The following is a 19,760-nucleotide window of genomic DNA, read 5'->3' as shown; positions in this document are numbered from 1 at the left end:
TTTAAGTGACAATTTAAAATCAACAAGCGCGCTTGGAGTTGGAGAACGCTCGAGTGCATACAACGAGGCCAAGGCTACGTGCACCTTTGGTACGCCTGTAAATAATCCTTGGACAACATCACCAAGGCAATTCCCGTAATGTGTAAGTTGCTTTATAACACAGTCACGTCTTCATATTGTATGCGATACAGAATTACAAAACCAGCTCGGGTTCAAATACGTTATGGTTGAGTGGTGATCCTGGAACTTGTGTTCATTGTGGAGCAAATGTTACGAGTATATTGTCATAAACTAAGTAACACAAAGAAAGAAAAGAAAAAACATTTTGTAACATTCAACAAATAATTTAATTCTCTAAGTTACAAAGTGAAACTTTATGAGGAACTTAGAGTATTATGGAATAAATCCCAAATAATCCTAAATATTTAATCATACATTCAAAATGATAAAATGTTCCAAATGACTTCTAATCTTCAATGTGCAGACGTAACAATAATCTTGAATGTGTCGATGTTCCAAGTCTAGCAGTATCACAAAGAAAATATCCAAAATGTCTTTGAATGAATTTGCCATAAGCCTAAAGTAATGTGTTAGTCCAAAATGTCAATGAGCATTTGTAATTCCACTGAATAATTTAAATAAATCATTCCTCTCAAATTATATCTGAACATAACTAAAAGCTATTCCACAAAGACTGATATTAAAATCGGAATGAAGAATTTTGCTTACTTAAGAACTTTATAAAAAAAACCTAAGACACAATAAGACGATCAGGATGTGGGTCAAAAGTTTGCTTCTATAACATTCTAAATTTTGTAAATAGGTAACACAAATATTAGCAAACAACTTATTTTAAATTACAAAGATTCCAAAAATCAGATAAACAATATAATATTCTAGGGAAATTCCAAGGTCCTGAACTCAAATCCCGGTACACATGTTGTTTACAAATGTTCATTATCTTAAGCAATAATCTAATGTCATGGACAAAAGTTAGATATGTAATGTGTTGTTTACAAATGAACCTTACAATCTGCAATCATGGACAAATGTTAAACACACAATACAGATATACATAACACAAAGAAATTAACGTCTATCGGAACCTCCACTGATAAACGCAAACGAAGGTTTTGAAAAAGATCAGCGGTGATGTCGATGCTGTATTAGCGATCTTATCCACAACACTATGAGTAAATACCTTTATGAAAAGAACTTTCCTGGATATAATTATTGCGGACCTGGAACACAGCTGGATATACGACGCGATTCTAACAACCAATCGAAGCACGGAGTTGCACATATAAACCGTGTCAATGCTGCGTGTTACCGTCATATTGTTACAACCCAGGGGTATTTGCATTGACAGAGTGGTGTTAAACCCTGGCGCAATTCCGCTAGAAGTCGTAAGTTTTCCCCAAATTTTCCAAGGACTTCCGTACAACTTCTGTTGTAAATTAGAAAGCCCAACCCACCCGTTCTATAAATAATTTTACTCAAACCAATACAAGACCAAAAATCTCACAACTTTCCAGTTTTGCTATCAACCACAAATCTGCATGGTTTCTCATCGTCAGCTTTCCGTACCATCAGCATTTCACGCCGTAAAACTATACAACTTCTCCTAACACAGGGACTATTTTTACTACCCTACCTTCGGCCAGTGAAATCATGGTTTCGAGCCACATTTTGCCTGTAAAATTGCATCACCTTTGCTACCAGGGCAACATAAACGGTATCTGCCGACGAAAGAAAAGTCTCTTCTTGTTTATTTCATTGTGCAATTTACGTCTCCAACCATAAATAATGCACATGCAGTCACACAACCAATGTACACCATTAGATTTTAATAGGGACTATGGAACGACAGGGACAATCATGCTGATCTGACCTGAATTCACCGAAAGTAAACCATGGCATCATGGAAACTCACTAACACTTCACTCCTTGACGTTTGCTCCAAGTAATTGGCTCATTATTTCGGGCTAAGGAAAATTTACACTGGACTGAGTTTCAATAATCAAATAAGTAATCACAAAAATCTAAGAACTCCTTAAAATGGGGCGCTGTAACCAAATGTGCATACTCCGAACTTATTACAATATCTTGCTTTTAAAGCACGTCAAGGCCAACTTCGATCTCATCCATGACTTGAACACAAATAATGCTACACTTGGAGAAAGAATTGCTGGATGGATCATCAAAGTAGATATGAAGGCTTTGATGATCATTTGAGGTAAAACAGTAATAAAATAAAAATGGATAAGACCTAGTTCAGTCCATGCAGGTATTGGAAAGGTGTGACAAATAGCACAATCTGGAGGTCCTCAGACATGGTTTGGTTAGGCAGGATTGGCTGGTCCAAAATCTGACAAAATGGAAGTTGTCTGGCCCCTCAGGTGGGTCGCCAGAGAGTGTGGGTGATAATGTATCAACACATTGACAAAATGCATGGGTAAGGAGAAACTGTTCCCCTCTCACCACTCCCTGCCTGCCTGCAAAAAAGGTCCTTATGACCTGTCTTTGTGCAGATTCTCTTCTGACAATTGTCCATTCTCATATACGTTCCCTAACAAATGCATATATGAGTGGACCTAAAGAGATAATAATAAAAATGACAAAAACCACTTTTTCTTGCTTCATTTTTAGTCTTTAATGTACCAAAAGATGTAATCCATATACAGCTTAGCGTAAAATGTAATTTGGTGAAAAAAGTTTAATGATTATGCAAAAGCGAAATGGTTGACATGTATGCAAGCAGTGCCAACTAACATAGACCATGATATGAATGTGTCTGTAACATTTCCTGGTAATCCTCCCTGTAGTCTAAGAGTTTTACAGCAATATGAAACTTGTACTAATGGACGAAGATGGATGATAGAATACAGATGATAGACAACAGGCAAATGCATAGGCTTCTTTGATCAATAACCAGTAGCACTAAAAAACCATCACACATTTTCTTTCCACAAAATCAACTCTCTCCTCCAACAAAATGATCAATGCCACCATCAAATCCAAATTTAAAAAATGCTTGTATTCCGTAACTGTATTTATTGCAGGCTGAACATGGAACTAAATAACACTTATTATTTAGTTCCCAAAAAACTTGAGCAATACCTGACAATTTTTTAGTAAGAACCTGCTTCTGCTTGTTTGAGTTTGTGACCTAGATATGGTATTCTGCTATTGCAGGTTTTTTAATATATTTAGCACTTGAAAATTACATGGAGGAGAGGACTTACACGTATGGGCTGCCATGTAATTTTTAATTGCAGTTTCTAATCAGCATTAGGAATAACATTAAAAATGTTGAACTTAATTTGCCACTTAATAACAAACTGATGAGATCATGTGAGAAACAAATCTTAATTAAGAACATAATATCATTACCATTCAATCAAAATGTTACTGACAAACTTACTTGGGTTATTTTTTAATATTTTCCCGAGGTTGTGCAGGATAACTGATCGTGTAATTATACAAGGAACATGAATGTGTACTGCATTAAATATCTAAATTAACATTTTGAAAACCACCACACTTTTTCTTTCCGCAGAATCAACCACTTCTCACAACAAAATGATTAAAGGGGTATTCTAGATATATTACGTACTTCTGAGAGAGTAACAAGCGCAAGGTGAAGTTCTGTTGAAGAAAATGCTGGCATACTTCTATGCTACTTCTATGTTACTTCCATGTACTGAGTTTTAAATTTCTTTTCATATTGTACTTGTGAAAGATTATACATGATCTAAGAGAATGAGAAAAGGAATTCCACCAAACTAGAAAATACTAGCTTCAAAAAGTGGAATGAATGAATTGCACAATGCTGAAAAAGTAGAGAAAGATATCGGTTCTTATTTTTACAATTTAACTTTATGTCCATAAAGTGAAAATGACCTAGTTGAGCTAGATTTTTGATAGGTGCACATCTGAAGTAAGGCCAAGCTGTATGCTCTAGAACCCAAAGTACACCCATCAACCATACATGACAAAAATGGGAACTGAGATTCTTTTTAAAAGCACCTAAGATATAAAGGTCTTTTTTAAATACCCAGGATAACCAGTGAGTAAAACGTGGGAAATTCTTTTTCTTTAAAAATCTAACCCTATGCAAAATATGAAACTGTAGAGTGCCACTTTAAAACAAATATGAAAATTTGTGCAATTTTGTAATCTTATTTTCATATCATGTTTGATGTTCTCAATAAAACAGTGGATCAATATTGATTTCATGCATGAAAATACGCTTACACAATATGGCTTTGTGGCAGTATTGTGTGTGCAATGACCTTAATTATGGAAAACAACTTACAAGTCTTAGAATACAGGAGTGAAGTACACTTAAATTTACACCTGCTGCATTATGTGATACAAAAATACAGTGAAAAAGTTTCTTTTAATTTACTTGTAATTAAAATAAATAAAAAAAATTGTGACAAAACAGGTTTGCTTTTACTCTATATTCCAGCGTTAGAAGAAAACCAAATTTCATTTCTTAATCTCAAATGGCTCTAAAATTACAGACAAAAAAGGTATGTGTGATTGAGTAATTAAAATACTGACCCATGACCAAGATCTAAATGATAGAAACCCCAATGTGGTAAGGTGAAGTTCTGCTGAAGAGAATGTTGGCATACTTCTATGTTAATTCCATGTACTGAGGCTGAAATTTCTTTTGATACTGGTGTCAGGATAACGTCTGGGTGGGACATCATGCTACATGTCTGAGGCGTGATGCTCCAGTGTAGACATTACTATAAACTGCCACACTGCAGACACTATAGCAATATGACTGAAAAATTGTTAAAGCTACATTAAAAATCCAAATTACACACACACACACCTAATGTAGTACAAGAGACAGTGACTAATAATAATGCATAATTATACCAAGTTTTGGCCCTAAAGCAAAAAGGACTCTGAAGTTATAGAATGGAAAGGAAGTGTGATGGAAAGCTTAAAATACTGACCTGTGCCTTAGAAGACAGGACACTATGTAGGACAATACACCTTCTAACAATCATATCAAAGTATACAAAGTTTCCATTCCTTAATGTCTAACAGCTCTGAAATTGGAAATCAGATTCTAAAGTGTGACAAAAAACTTGAAATACTGATCCATGACTTCTACCTTGAAGATTGGGACCTCCAATGTGGTATGCGATGCAACTTCTAATGATGAGAATGAGTAAACCAATTCTCATCCCTTAATCTCAAACATCTTCAAAGTAAAGAGTGGAATGGAAAGTATTAAAAGAAAACTTAAAATAGTGAGAGATGACCTTCATATTTTAATGTTGTACAATTAAACCAAGTTTCATCATCTAAACTTAAACAGCTGTAAAGTTATAGGGCAGAAAGGCAAAAAAGAAAGCATGACAGACGGTCAAAAACACTATATGCATTGGACAATTAAGCGACATAAATAAAATGTACAGACTTCCGTAAGCAAAATCTCATAAATTTTTTTAATGTTATTTATACAACTGGTAACTGTTTAAAAATCTGTATTTCTACTTGTCAGCAAGACAGAATTTGGTTATTGTAAATTAAAAAATAAGTCAAGAAAGACAAGATCCTGCCAACAATTTAGAAAGAGGTTTCAAGAACATGAACTGCAAAATAATATTTCTTCTTTTCCAGCAAGGTGTTTTCTGAATCATGCAGTAACTCTGTTATACTTCACTGATTTTATTTATTTTTTATTACTTTATTTGTTTATTACTGTTGCTGATGAAATCAGTACAGTATGGTTTATACTGAAAATGCATAATGGGAACTGGTCGTGCATAACAAATTTGATCGGGCAAACACATTTCAAGGCAATTATATATTATTTTCTATCAACAAACTTTAAGATTACTGAAGATAAACATGATAAGAGAAATTATCTCACATCACAGGTGCACCTGATATAAATGAAATCAAGGAAACATTTGCAAGGTTTCATAGGAATAAATCTTTATAAACTTTTTAATGCAAAACATTACTATCATTATCCTCTAAGAGAAAACAATATTCCATTTGCCAGGACTTTCTGAAGTTCTTTTAATCACCATGCTTTCAAAGAAGCATAGTGATATTGTGATACAGTCTGGATGGTCACATAGTGATATTGTGATAGTCTGGATGGTCACATAGTGATATTGTGATAGTCTGGATGGTCACATAGTGATATTGTGATACAGTCTGAATGGTCACATAGTGATACTGTGATACAGTCTGGATGGTCACATAGTAATATTGTGATACAGTCTGGATGGTCACATAGTGATAATGTGATACAGTCGGAATGGTCACATAGTGATATTGTGATACAGTCTCAATGGTCACATAGTGATACTGTGATACAGTCTGAATGGTCACATAGTAATATTGTGATACAGTCTGGATGGTTACATGTATGTAATATTTTTAAGGTGAAGTCAAATGCACATACCCAACTGACACTTGCCCCTAAGACACTCCTTACACATAGGGAAATATCCAAAAGGCTCAAAATTTGGTTTTCACATTAGAACATGGAAGCACAAAGACATGTATTTTTTAAACACAGAATTCTTGATTGTGTTTTTTTTTTGGACCCTGCAGTTAGTTGCAACAAGAAACAAGAATCTGAAGAATGTTGTCTTGTTCGCTCAACTGTAGCTTAATATAAAAACTTTTCTTCATCACCAGAACATGAAAAGCAGGTTTCTCAGACATTAACAATAAGTCAATGAGGTGATTGATATTTCGAATATAAATACACCCATCAAGTTACATGACTGTGTATACAACAGTGTCAAGAGATACTGAAGTAAAAGCAAAAGCTTAATTTAATCATTAGATCATGAAATGTATATCAATCTGACCTACTTATGCTCATGGTAAGTACTACCCTCAAGACTGATACATTTATCATATTTGATGACTGTACTGTGTCCAAGAAATGTAAAATCTTCATGGAAACACTACAGCTAAAAAAAACATCCACTACATAAAACAGTGTCAGTAACAAAAATAAAATGTAATTGCTAAGTAGGAGAAGGTAACCATGACCTACTTTGCCCATGTTCAGATTTCATGAATGTGCAAACCATGGTGTCAACATAGCTTAGCTAATGCAAAAAATAATGTCATTCATGTAGTATGAAAAGTAGGTCAGTGTTGTGAGAATTACCCTAAAAGATGAATAAACCCATCAAGTTTCATATAAGCAGTATTGCAGATAACTTTCGGTTATATTGGGTATTTCCCTCATGAAACTAAAATTTTGAGTGAAATTAGATTTTGTTTAAAAAAATGGCCATTTTTCAGTTTTAAATGATTTTTTACAGTAAAAATTTGAACAATAACTAAAAAAAACCCCCACTAAAACAACAAATTCAACTTATTCCTTTCTATGTCACGTGTATTGCCTTGCTTTTGACAGGTGTCAATTTTAACAACTTCCAGCCATTTAAGTGATTGAAAAATTTCAACAGAAACTCAGGCTTCACAGATTTTATCCCTGGCATTCCTGATATCTGTGTGCCTGTTTGATTTTATGCAATAAATGAGCAAACAACTGCAATGTCAATTGTGACAATAAAAGTTAGACTGGTTTACCATAGTTGATTACATACTAAAAATGCGTTTTTTAAAAAAGTTGTTTCATCATCAATGCAAGTGACATCAGACAATAAAATTTGACGGAAAACTTAAATCAGGTATTCGTTTGTTATCAATAAACACACAGAAATATTGCTGCTTAAAATGAAAGATAAACATACTGGAAAAAAATTGGGAATCCATTTTAACTGAGTGATATATGCAGACATTATGCCTATCTGTGGCACTGTATAGTGCGGGTGAATTAATGAGATGAGGGGATTCATTTGTAAACAAACTCCTTCACGAGTATCATCATATCATCTTGGAATGGACGACTTTCTTCAACAATAAAATAATGTCTTTTAAGAAGGAACTGTGGCTCATATTGAAAGACAAAATTCTGACTTGCTCTTGAGCTGTGACTCACATGGGCGATTTATAAAGATCATAGGGATAAAAAAAGGATCATTAATGGATGGAACCCTTCAGCAGCATCAGGGTCATGATTGATCATGACCTGAGATGAATTTCCTTCAAAAGTGACTCAACATATTGATGAAATCACATCAAGAAGAAGTATCCTGAAGCTGTTCTGCAGTGACGATCCCTCCACCAAGCCATGCTATCTGACTTGTGGTATCACCATCACCAGCTGACTTTTGCGAAATCTGGTCAAATCGTTTCTGTGCTAGGACTCGGCGCACTGCCTTTTTATTGTCCTCACTCTCAGGATTCTCTGGAGATAGAAGAAGATTTCCAGATGATCCTAATCCAGCCAGCTGGTTGCTCCTTATTGTCACTGTCACCTGAAATAGGAATAGATCAATTAAATGGTGAACAGCAAAAACATGCTGATATTACAACCATTATTCACACGAAACTCATTTTTCCATACAGATTAGAATCCCCATAGTTCTAACCTGGAATGGACTGATTAGATCAGTTTGAAAAATCTGTATTTCGAATCAACAAGGATCAATCTAATCAAGGTTTAAAAAAGTTGACCTATAACTTCAGTGAGGTTAAAATTATGACAATATCATACTTTACCCACCTCAAGCATAAAGGTTATATATAAGGTTATGAGGTCAGACACTAATTACTGATATTCTAGTCACATCATTATTAAAATTCCACAATTATGTCTTAACAACATGACTAGGTATATTGGATTATCTGCAGTAGGTGATACAAAATGCACCTCATATAACTTATCTTACAATCACTGCAGCTGAATATGACCTAGGTGGCATTTAATTATTTAAATGTTTATGCAAACAAACAAAAAAAGTTTAAAACTAGATTTTTGTTGGTTTTACTTTACTTTTAGCACATTATTGGCTAAATCATGCAGATGAAATGGGCGTTAAGAGCCTTTCCCATGTACAAACCAAGGAAGTTAATCCAGGTTGGCTTAGATGGTTATCAAACCTATAACCTTTGGATTGTGAGTATGACACTATCAGTTGTGCTACTGTGGTTCCCTTGATGACAGTAGATATCTCCTTTGTCAATAAACATTCAATTTGCATAAAATAATGGTTCCCTTGATGACAGTAGATATCTCCTTTGTCAATAAACATTCAATTTGCATAAAATAAAGGCTAAAAAGTATGTTTCAATAATTTACTTGAATTCTGAGGTTGATTATCTCAAAAATGAAGCCAGTATCCTCTTTTTATGATAGAGAGGACCCACCCACTGTCTGTCATACCTAACCAAATCTTTCAAAAAATGATTTAGCTTGGGAACTGATGGAAAAAGAACATATGGCAGGAAAGGGAGCAAGTCCCTATAGCCCCCCCTTCCTTAGAAATGGGAAGGGCATTCAAACTTCGTGCCTGGGCCCTTCTAGGGCCTAATTGCTGAGGGGTGGGAGGTCTGAATTGGGTTTGTTGCTTCAAGCTGCATGTCTCAAAGAACTTTGCTGATGGACCTTGTGGACAGTTAGGCTAGTTCAGCTTCTTGGCAAGTAAGACAGGGCCTGGAGTCAATGTGACAGACCACTGTTGCTGGCCTCTCAAGTCCTGGGAAGCCATGGAAGGGATGAATCTTCCAATGGTCTCAACTTCCAGTCATCAGAAGGTTCTTACTGTACTCCAGTAAGACCTTGGATGTGTTCTGGGAAACATCACTGCAGAGGTGGACAAGCTCTACTGATAGGGTCAGGAAGGAGTGTGAAACCTATAACTAGCTGTACAGACCAAAGTTCTCAACATCGGGTGGGGTGGGGTGGCAACAGAATTCATCCTTTATACTATTTTGTAAGCTCTGGCCCTTACTAAACCTCTGATAAATCTCCTTAATCACAGCAAAGTGAGGGAGCAACAAGAGATATGGGTGGGCAGTGGCCTCAAAGTATCTCCAAGCTTGGAGTCTGAAGGTTCGGACACAGATCCCAAGGTAAAGGACAATATACCTTCTTAACTGTCTATTCAAAGGGCCAGATTTCTTCCTACACTGATTTATAGTTGTGAGGCAGTGCCACCTCAGCCTATCATACATCAGTCTCATGATAATCTACAAGGACTGACAGAACATCCTTGTCCTTCAATCATTCCTGAGGCAAGACTCAGCAACCAATGTCTCTACTGTTGCAGAGAGACACTTTGACCCCACTTTGCATGATGGCAATGGCAGCCAACATACTACAACATCGACTTCTATATCATGGCGCTAAGGCCTTGAAGTCCATGGCTACATGCAGAGGAAGGACCAATCACAAGGGATTAAGCAAGAGTTAAAGCAAAGGGGAGATACTATATGATCCCTTTCTCTAATCTGGCATTTCTTTGCCTCTTCCCAAACTCAATGGGATTCAATAGTAGGTGGTGGTGGTGGTGGTGGGGGGGAGAGGCCAACCTAATCCATATCCCTGTACCTAGGGGATTCTCAAATGACATGAGCAGTATTCACAGATGGCTGCCTGGTATGCAGTTAATGACCTGCCATACAACTCTGATCAGGAAGAAGATCCTTCCTTAGATCTTATAAACTTGTATTGATACGCTCCATTTTCTGGGTAGCTTAAACATGTTGCCAACAATGAGCTTCAGAGACTAAAAGGGAGCTGCTCCTCCCTTATGGGTGGGTGTCACTCATTTTCAGCCAACAACAAGCTGTGGGCCAGTAGAGGGTGCTGCGCCTCTAACAGGGTATGGGTCACTTGATGCCATATAAAAATGAAGTTCTTCTCATGCCTAACGAGAGGGTGTGATTTGCTCTTTGTCTTAAGGGTTTGGAGAAGCTGCAGCTCCTTACTGACAGAAGGGTGCAACCCACTCTTCATCACTTTATATCCTACCTTCAGTGGGGCCCCATATCTGAAAAGACTCTCTCAATCTTATGCTGAACCCTTAGGGACTCAGCGATGGAAAAACCTGAAACTTCTGAGAAAGAAGAAGGCCAAATCTCCTTTCCTATGTAAGTTCATCACTGTCAGTGAGGTCCAAGTCACTGCCTGACCATAGATAACAAAAAGGAACCCATCTGTCCTTTTAGGGGCGCCGAGTGGCTGAGTGGTCTAAAACGCTCAACGTTCTGGATCACTGCCATTTCACCTCTATCTGCGTGGGTTCAAGTCTCAGGCTCAGCTAACATGGGTACGTGAGAAAGCTTGCCAGTAGTTTCTCATGGGTCAGTGGTTCTTTGAGTTTTCCAGGGTTCTTCCTCCACCAATTATACTGGCTGCCATATATAGCCTCTCTTGTGCTGAAAAATGGCACTAAACCCTACAACAACAACTGTCCTTTTATAAAATGTACAAGCAAGACTGGTGGTGTGTATATCCTGGGAGGGCGGGAGGGCCTTGGTCAGTAATTGAGTTTAGGGCCTAGGTGACTATTCACATTTTTGGGGGATTTTGTGATAGACAACATAATACATAGCTAATATTTCTTTATGATTTTAGATTATATATTTAGATCATTAATAATTGGAGGTAAACAAATTTACTGATGCTGAGTTTAAAGTCTAGCTTTATTTAGAAATTAAGAATGTCCTAGGAGCAAGCTGTTTATAAATTTACTAGAAAAGTTATCAAGATGGTAGAGTATTTCCAGAAAATGGTTACTGCACCATAGGTCAAGTGAAGAAGTATGTAAAGCTGTTTACTTCAGAAATACTCATTCAGACCTTAACATCCAAAGTGGAATCAGTCTTAGTGTTGTTTTCAGTTTTTATTTGAGAGGATTTATCTATTTAAATTATTCACTGGAACTATAAAGTGCCCATTAATACTTCTTGGACTATGGACAACATTCTTTTGCATATCAGGGCCCAGCAACGTGGAACGAATTGCCCACTGAACTTAGTCACAAAAACACCATTACCTCATTCAAGAGTGCTCTTAAAACTCACCTATTTTGACTGCAGGAACAAACTTAAAGACCTAATAATGTTTCCTACCTTAAATATTTTCAGCATGTTTTACGTTTTCTAATTTCATGGTGTTTGTTTTTTGTAATCATATCATCATATATGTTTTTTTAATGTTTTTATTTTATGTTTTAGCTGTTGTCTATGTTGTAAAGTGCGTAAAGCTTCTAAAGATTAGGTGCTATACAAAGTCCTCACTATTATTATTATTATATCACTATTTTGGGATTACTATGAATGTATTTAAGGACATTTTGGTTTATAAAACTGCAATACCTCAGTAATGTTTACACATCACCACATTCCAGGCTACTGGTACATAAGTACATTCAATATTAGAATGGATTTAGAAACCAATGGAATTCATTTGCAACCATATACTTTAGAACTTGTGACAGAACTTTTAAGACTTTAGGATTAAATTCACAATAGTTTTATAGGGAAATGCATTATTTGTTGAAATGTATTTTACTTGTTGGTTTACACTCTTTCCTGTTACTAGTTTAAAACCATAGATTCATAATACTAGGCATTGGTGGTGTCCCGAGCAGCAAAGTGGTGCTCTGTCTGCATGGGTTCAAGTACTGGGTTCAGCCAATCTGGGTTGCACCCTTCTGTCAGTAAGGAGCTGCAGCTTCTCCAAACCCATAGGGTTGAGAGTGAGACACACCCTCCCATGAGGGAGGAGTAGCACCCTTTTCAGTCCCTTAAGGCTGTGAGCAAATCACACCCTCTGGTTAGGGATGAAAAGCATTATCTTCAGTCTTATAACATGACTTTTCAGAATGAAAGGTGTTCGATCACTAAACTTAAAGGACTGGTGTGCCACCTCCTACCAAGTAATAAAAATACCAAAGGTCAGATTAAATGGAATAAAAATTTCATTGATTTGCTATTGTATTAAAACAATAAAACTGAATCAATAAGAATACATAAACCAAACCAGCAATGACAGAGATACCTTATAATCTATCCGACCTAGATAAAGGAATAAAATCACTCTCAGCAATGACACCCCAGTGAGTAACGTAAATGCAGTGTTCTAAAAAAGGTAACCAAAATATGCCAATAACTCTCAACAGAGCTAATCCAAAAACAAAAATAAATTTAAACCTTGCCAAATGGCAGTTTTCTTTTCAAAGTATATTAAGCAGCAGTAATGTTGGTTGCAACAAGGAAAAGAATAAGCAGTGAGGGTTAGACTTGAGATCTTTCTTGAAAATCAAGTATGGGAGAATAAATTCTCACCATACGGTCAAGGGTATTTTCTATCCAGTAAAAAGTAAGCAATGCCATCACAACAGATTTTGTATTACTGACATTAAAAGACAAATTTACATAGGCAACAGATATTGACCCCATGGTTTGAAACTATTGAAAAAACCCAGTTTAACCATTTATACATTTACTGGGCATAAAAAAAGACTCATACGATTCATTCATGTACATGCAACATTGGTACCATCCTTACCCTACATGGGGATCAAGCTCCAGGTTCCAGCTTGGAAACATTTATGACCCCCATCATACAACTAAGTAAATAGTTACTGGGCATGAGAAGACAATGTACACACACCATTCACACATGCCACTGTGGCAGTTCATAAACCTCATGGATGTAACCAAGAGGCCCAAATTCATGGAGGTCAAAATGGGGAACTGATGAATACATGTTCTGCAAACACAGCCTTCAAATTCAATGTATTTCTTTAAATCTGGGTTTCATTATATTACATAACCTACCAAGAGTAGCATAGTTAACATACTACTCTGTTTATAATCCAAGTTTTAAAAAAACCTCCCAAAAGAACCCCCCAACAATCAAAATAGGTTTCATGCCAAGCCTTTATCTTGTTGTTGTTGTTCTTGTAAACAAATATAAGCATCTAATGAATACACTGCTCCTGTATATAGATTTAAACCACAAAATATGATTTGTAACTCTTGAGTCCATGCTGAAGGTGCAATAAACTACTAGCCAATATGAGATATAATGCAACAATTTTTGTTGAGATAAAACTGCTGCATCATTATCTACACAATTCCAAACAGCTTACTGATAATGCAGGTGGATTAAAATTATCCAAATGTTTACAATACTCAAAGTTTAGTTACTAAATCCCATTAATTCCAAAAATATGCATAATCCAAGAGGTGACAAAGTGTCTCCCTGTTTTGGTCCCTTGCAAAGAATTGATTTAAAACAAGATTATCTTCTGTCCCTTTTTTCAGGAGTACTGTAAGTCTGTCTTGTTCATCAACTGTGATTCTGTCAATCTGATATTTGACAAACCATGATGGTGAACAAACTAAAGGAGCACGTAAATGGAAAAAAGAGTTCTTTGATAGAAATTGTGTTGGTATACACAAGGAAGCTCTGAGCACTCCAGAATAAGTGATGTAGGCAATCAGTTTCCTAAATGAAAATATGTATGCCATATAATTGGCAAACAAGACACTTGCATGTGGGGACAAAGGCACTTCAGAACAATCTAAGTACACCATTCCAGTCTATCAATTTCTGAAATGTCATGATTAGCAAGGTTATAAAAGCCTTTATCTTGTGTTCCATATCTAAACAAGTGGATGACCTTTAAAACATTTTAAAATAAGAATCAATAACTCTTCTCTGGAAAAATTCTCTGCACATGCAATGCAAAGATTAAATGGGTATTAGAAGTGGTGGGGGACCTGTCTGCATACCTAAACTGTTACATTTAATAAGCAAAAAAATTACAGAAGAAAACTTGAATTTGATCTAGTGGAGGTTCTTCACATGCCATATTGGGTTAATCATAGCTCATCTCCTAAATGTACAACCTTTTCAAGGATATGTTTTGATTTAGCTAGGTGAGAAGAATGCAGATCAACTATTATAAAAACAAGGTAGGAATTCATATTATAGCCATGGGGTAGTGGTGTCAATGATTCATTAGACCCACTGAATGGATAATTAACATGTGACTATAGTCTTACAATTGGGAATGTGTCTGAGAGCTTAGGAAACTTACTTGTTATAATAATTCAGAATTTTTTTAGCACCACAATTCAACATGAGAATCTTAATTTTAAATTATAGACAAGACACACATGGGTACAAATTTTGAAATTTAAGGCAACAAAAAAATCAAAGTTTTATAATTTTCTTCAATCATCTTCTTAAATGTCAATATTATTTTAAGTATAAAAACCTTTATTTGGAGTTCAATATAAAACAAATGTCAATGACCTCTGGAAGAAAGGTAACATTAGAGCTTTTTTTTCCTCCAAATTCTGATGACCCCACCCCCCCATATCCCTGGGATCATAACCCTAAATCAGTAATATACTGACAAATTGCCATAAGGGTCGGAAAATGTAATTAGGTTATCTGCCCATGCATACAAACAAATATACCATATTTCATCTGTTGGCCTCAAGTGGACTGTACCTAACAGTGATAGAATGTTTTGTCAACAAATGTCGAGAAAGTTTGAAATAAAATGAATAAAAATAATTAATAGTCCCTTGAAGGGACTGATACTCTACTGCCCAAATTTTTTCCCCCAGGAATTCAAGTGAAACCATTTCTTCTTTTTTAATTCCAAGTGCTGAGATCCTCTCTGATATTCCTGAGGAAATATAATTTCAAATTAGCCATGGTGGTGGCCATAATGGATGCCGATCAACACCATTTTAATTTAGAATAAACTTTACATCATTAGAAGACTTTTCAGGAAAATTAGTGACTGGATTTTCAGTGTGTCCACTGTGGTAGCCATATTTGATATCTGCAGGGCACCACTGTCAGTTAGGACCAACTAGATACAGTGTATAAGAAGTCTTTAGGTGAAAACCCTATGTTGATAACACCATTAATTTAAGAGGTCTAGTGATAACGAGATTTCAAAATAGATATCATGGTGGCAATATTGGATGTCAAACTGGCATCATTTCTGAGTCTAGTTTGTTTGCTCAGAACCACCTAGACACCATAAGAAGTCTTCTATTGGAACCCCATGTCAATATGACTTTGCACAGGAGGAGTAGCAACAAAATGTTCAACATGGCTGCCATGGTGGTCATATTTGTCATCAGATTGGCACCAATTTCATTAATGATGAACTAAATAACATGGTGAAACCCCATGTCAATCTGACATTCCATTTTGGAGTGGTGATAACAAGATGACTGCCATGGTGGCCATACTTGATGTGATATTGGCACAATTTTCATTTTGTACCCACTATACATTATAAGAAGTCTTCTGACGAAAACCACAATGTTGATATGACTTTCCATTGAGGAGAGTAGCAATAATTAAGATTTTCAAGATGGTGACTGTAATGGTCCTTATGGATATCAGATTGGCAGTTTTTATTAACAACCAACTATACAATGTAAGAAATTTTCCAGTCAACACCATGTTGATTATGACTTTCTATTCAGGAGTAACTGTGGTGACCATATTGGATGTCACATCAGCATCATTTTCATTCAGAACTAAGTAGACACCGTAAAAAGTCCTTCAGTGAAACCACATGCTGATACAATCATCCATTCAAGATGGAGTAGCAATAATAACATTTTTAAGATTGTCATTGTAGCAGCCATAACAGATGGCCAAGTGGAACTATTTTTATTTAGATCCACCTACAGATTCTAAAAAGTGAAAAGCCCACATGACTTTCTGGTCAAGAAGAGAAGGAACAAGATTTTGAAGATAACTTCCATAACAACCATATTGGACATCAGATCAGCACCATTTTTAGTTGGGACCAACCAGACATCACAAGAAGTCCTTTAGTGAAAATCTCATGTTGATATGAGTATCCATTCAAGTGGAGTAGCAATAACAAGATTCTGAAGATGGTCACTGTGGTGGTATTACTAGAAGTCTGAGCAATAATATTTTTATTTAGTAACCAGCCCTTGGGATCAATGTACCATACAACTCGTGTATAAGCCGAATAATTTAGGAAAAAATAAAGGCCTGGAAGAAGTGGAGGGGGTCAGCTTATCCGTGGGCCAATGTCTAAACTTGACAGTTTTTAGGTCTTTTTGTTGACTACTGTACTGGGTGTAAATCTTGGGACACGAAACAATAATTTTTTTCCGTGTCCTAAGACATAGGCATGTAAAAAAGTAACTTTCGGTGACCAGACAATTATTAAACTGTTATAAAGTACTATGGTTGAGTTTGTTATTATTTTGCGTGTGCAGATTTTCTGATTTCTCCAACACAAAATTAAATAAAGGAAAATACAGACTTCATAATTTGCGGGCCGGTTGAATTTACCAGGAAGACCATGCTGAACTATAATGTACTGTACTTACACAGTGCAAAGCATGCATAGCATCACTTAAATCGTTACTTATTGCCAACCATATTAGATGCAGATTTTGCTTTACTCATTGTTTCGACCAAACTGAATTCTTCCAGATAACATATCAGATAGTCCTTCGTAGCTGTTTCATTTGCATTGAATCTAGAGACTGACCGAAACTTAATTTCTGGTTTCGGCCAAAAATGAAACCAGACCGAAAGTTATAAATTGACTTTTGGCCGAAACCGAAGCCAAAACCGAAAGTTTAACTACACCTTCGGCTGAAACCGAAACCAAAAGATAAACCGAAGTTGCCAACACAAGATTTATTAAATAGGCCTGGGTCATGATGCAATGCTACACTTCAAGAACTGAGTAGGGTAACATGTCGACAACGATCAAGTCCATGATGCGCTTATCAATTTGCTGAACTGCAATGTGGTCATCAGGCCAGACCATTCTGCTCTCGACCATTGATGTCAAGGATGTCTGCACAAAATTTGGTAATGCATGTTTAGTCGCTTTCTCTTCCATCATCATTTTTTTCGAGGCATGCTCTACTCCGTCGTTCATGGACCTCTTGAGATACGTACCATGGAGCTCCTTGTGGCAGCTGGCCAGATGACCTTTCAAGCCTGAAACTGTCTGAAGTCTTGGTTTATCACTGCCAAGTGATAACAGTTTGTTGCAGTTTTTGCATTGTGCCTTGCTTGCATCAGAATCGATTTTTGTGAAGTAATCCCACACTGCATTTTTCGATATTCTTTGCAGTGATTAACTAATCCGTTTATTATTATCTTCAATTTTCTACTTCAAAAAGATTAATTTGCTACAGTTTAACTAACTGAAATTATCAATATTGTCAGACTTCGAAAACTCTGTATTCAACACGTGAGTAGACTGAAATGCAACAGTGCCTAGAACTGCCTAGCGCCGACTGACCGGCCGACAAGCAGAGTAATAGAAGCAGCACTAGTGTTGCATTCTGAAAGTTAAAATAGATCTTTGGCTGATGACCGAAAGTCAATATCAGTTTCGGCCGAAACCGAAAGCAAACCGAAAGCTAACTTTTTGGCCTTGGCCAAAACCGAAACTATGCTGAAAAAGGCCATTTGCCAACTTTCAGCGTCGAAACCGAAACCGAATTTCAGTTGGCCTCTGGTTGAATCACACGCTCACGAGTTACTCATTTTCAATGATATAAGTGATCCTACAAACTGAGGTAATATTTTTCAAAAGGTATGCACGTTTTATTGTACAAGGCACATAACCATCATAATGTACATGTTCATGAAAAGTGGTAATAATAAAGGCTATAATTCTCATTTAGTTCAACTAAGATCAACATCAATCAATTTTAGTTTTGTGTTTTAGCTGAACAAACATAAAAACTTTCCAAACAATGGAAAGCTTGATGTTTTGGCATCTCCTATGTTGATAGTCAGCGAATTTCTGTCCTTTTGCAACAGAAGTACATACCGGCCAGATAATCATCAAAACTCTGAAACTGGCTTGTGATAAGAGGGAATTTTGACCGGTAACTAAATAAGTACATTGATGTGCAATTGCCTTTTATTCCTTAATATTAGCATGATTACTGTAGTTTTGTAAAACAGGGTCAAAGGCATGCCTATGAACTTTTTAAAAGCCAAGTAGGGAGACTGAATAAAAAAATAGAGATTGGGACCTAAAATCAGGAGGTTTTCCATGGCAATTTTAAAGCCTTCTTTTCACTAAATATTGAACGATTGGCCCTCCCCCGTAATTCAAAGAAACCACGTTCTACACTATTGTGTGTTATGCAAGCACCAGCAATTGATTGGCAAATAAAGGATTCTCAATTAAAGGTACCAAAATAGCCAGCATCAGGGTACCGTATATGTAGTAACTATTTTCCCTTCTTTGTATATCTGACCTTATTCCCTTACTGTCAACTCGTAAAGCATTTAATATTGTTTATTATAAAACATGTATTCTAAATTAGTTTTCTGAGGACATATTTGCAGCATGGTATGTATTTTCATTCCTATTTTAATTTAATGATGGTAATTATCATTGGTATATACAGTATAAAAATGCCAGGTGTTCACATGTGTAAGTATCTTTTGTGGGAATGACGCTAAAGCAGATGGAGTTACAGCATTTGTAATGATCATTCTTGAGACTGAAATTAATTGTGAATGATTTTATTGTTGTGGCTTACTTTTTTGTTCTGGTTTATTTTTTAATTTTGTATTATTGTAGAGTTTAAAAAAATCATTAATTTATGTGAATAATGTTTAAACTTAACATTCTATTTAGTGAAGAAGCGAATTCTTTATAGTAAAGTAATTACTTCGTCACATCAATAATTCAAAGGTGATACAACAGAACATGTAGGACTTTTCTTGTTTAGAAGAAATGAAAATCAAAAATATAATGTAATAATTGGGAGTTCAATGCAAAAATCAGAAGATATTATGGAATTTAGAGGTAAGTTTGGAGCGACCCTAAAAA

At 36.0% G+C, this 19,760-nt stretch overlaps 1 protein-coding gene across 1 annotated transcript in view; it reads right to left on the bottom strand.

Annotated features, from left to right (window-relative positions):
• Window positions 1-2,628: 2,628 nt before the first annotated feature.
• LOC149800575 (uncharacterized) overlaps window positions 2,629-19,760 on the bottom strand; it is an 88,244-nt gene continuing 71,112 nt past the window's right edge. Inside the window, exon 12 of the mRNA XM_089954522.1 lies at window positions 2,629-8,387. Within this exon, the coding sequence (XP_089810648.1) occupies window positions 8,148-8,387 (240 nt within the window). The 3' untranslated portion in view covers window positions 2,629-8,147. The remainder of the gene's footprint in view (window positions 8,388-19,760) is intronic.

The sequence above is a fragment of the Sinohyriopsis cumingii genome, chromosome 4 (genome assembly GCF_028554795.1).
Source record: "Sinohyriopsis cumingii isolate HCF-2022 chromosome 4, ASM2855479v2, whole genome shotgun sequence".
NCBI classification, from domain to species: domain Eukaryota; kingdom Metazoa; phylum Mollusca; class Bivalvia; order Unionida; family Unionidae; genus Sinohyriopsis; species Sinohyriopsis cumingii.
Note: the sequence above shows the minus strand (reverse complement) of the source record. Positions and strands in the feature narration are given on the sequence as shown.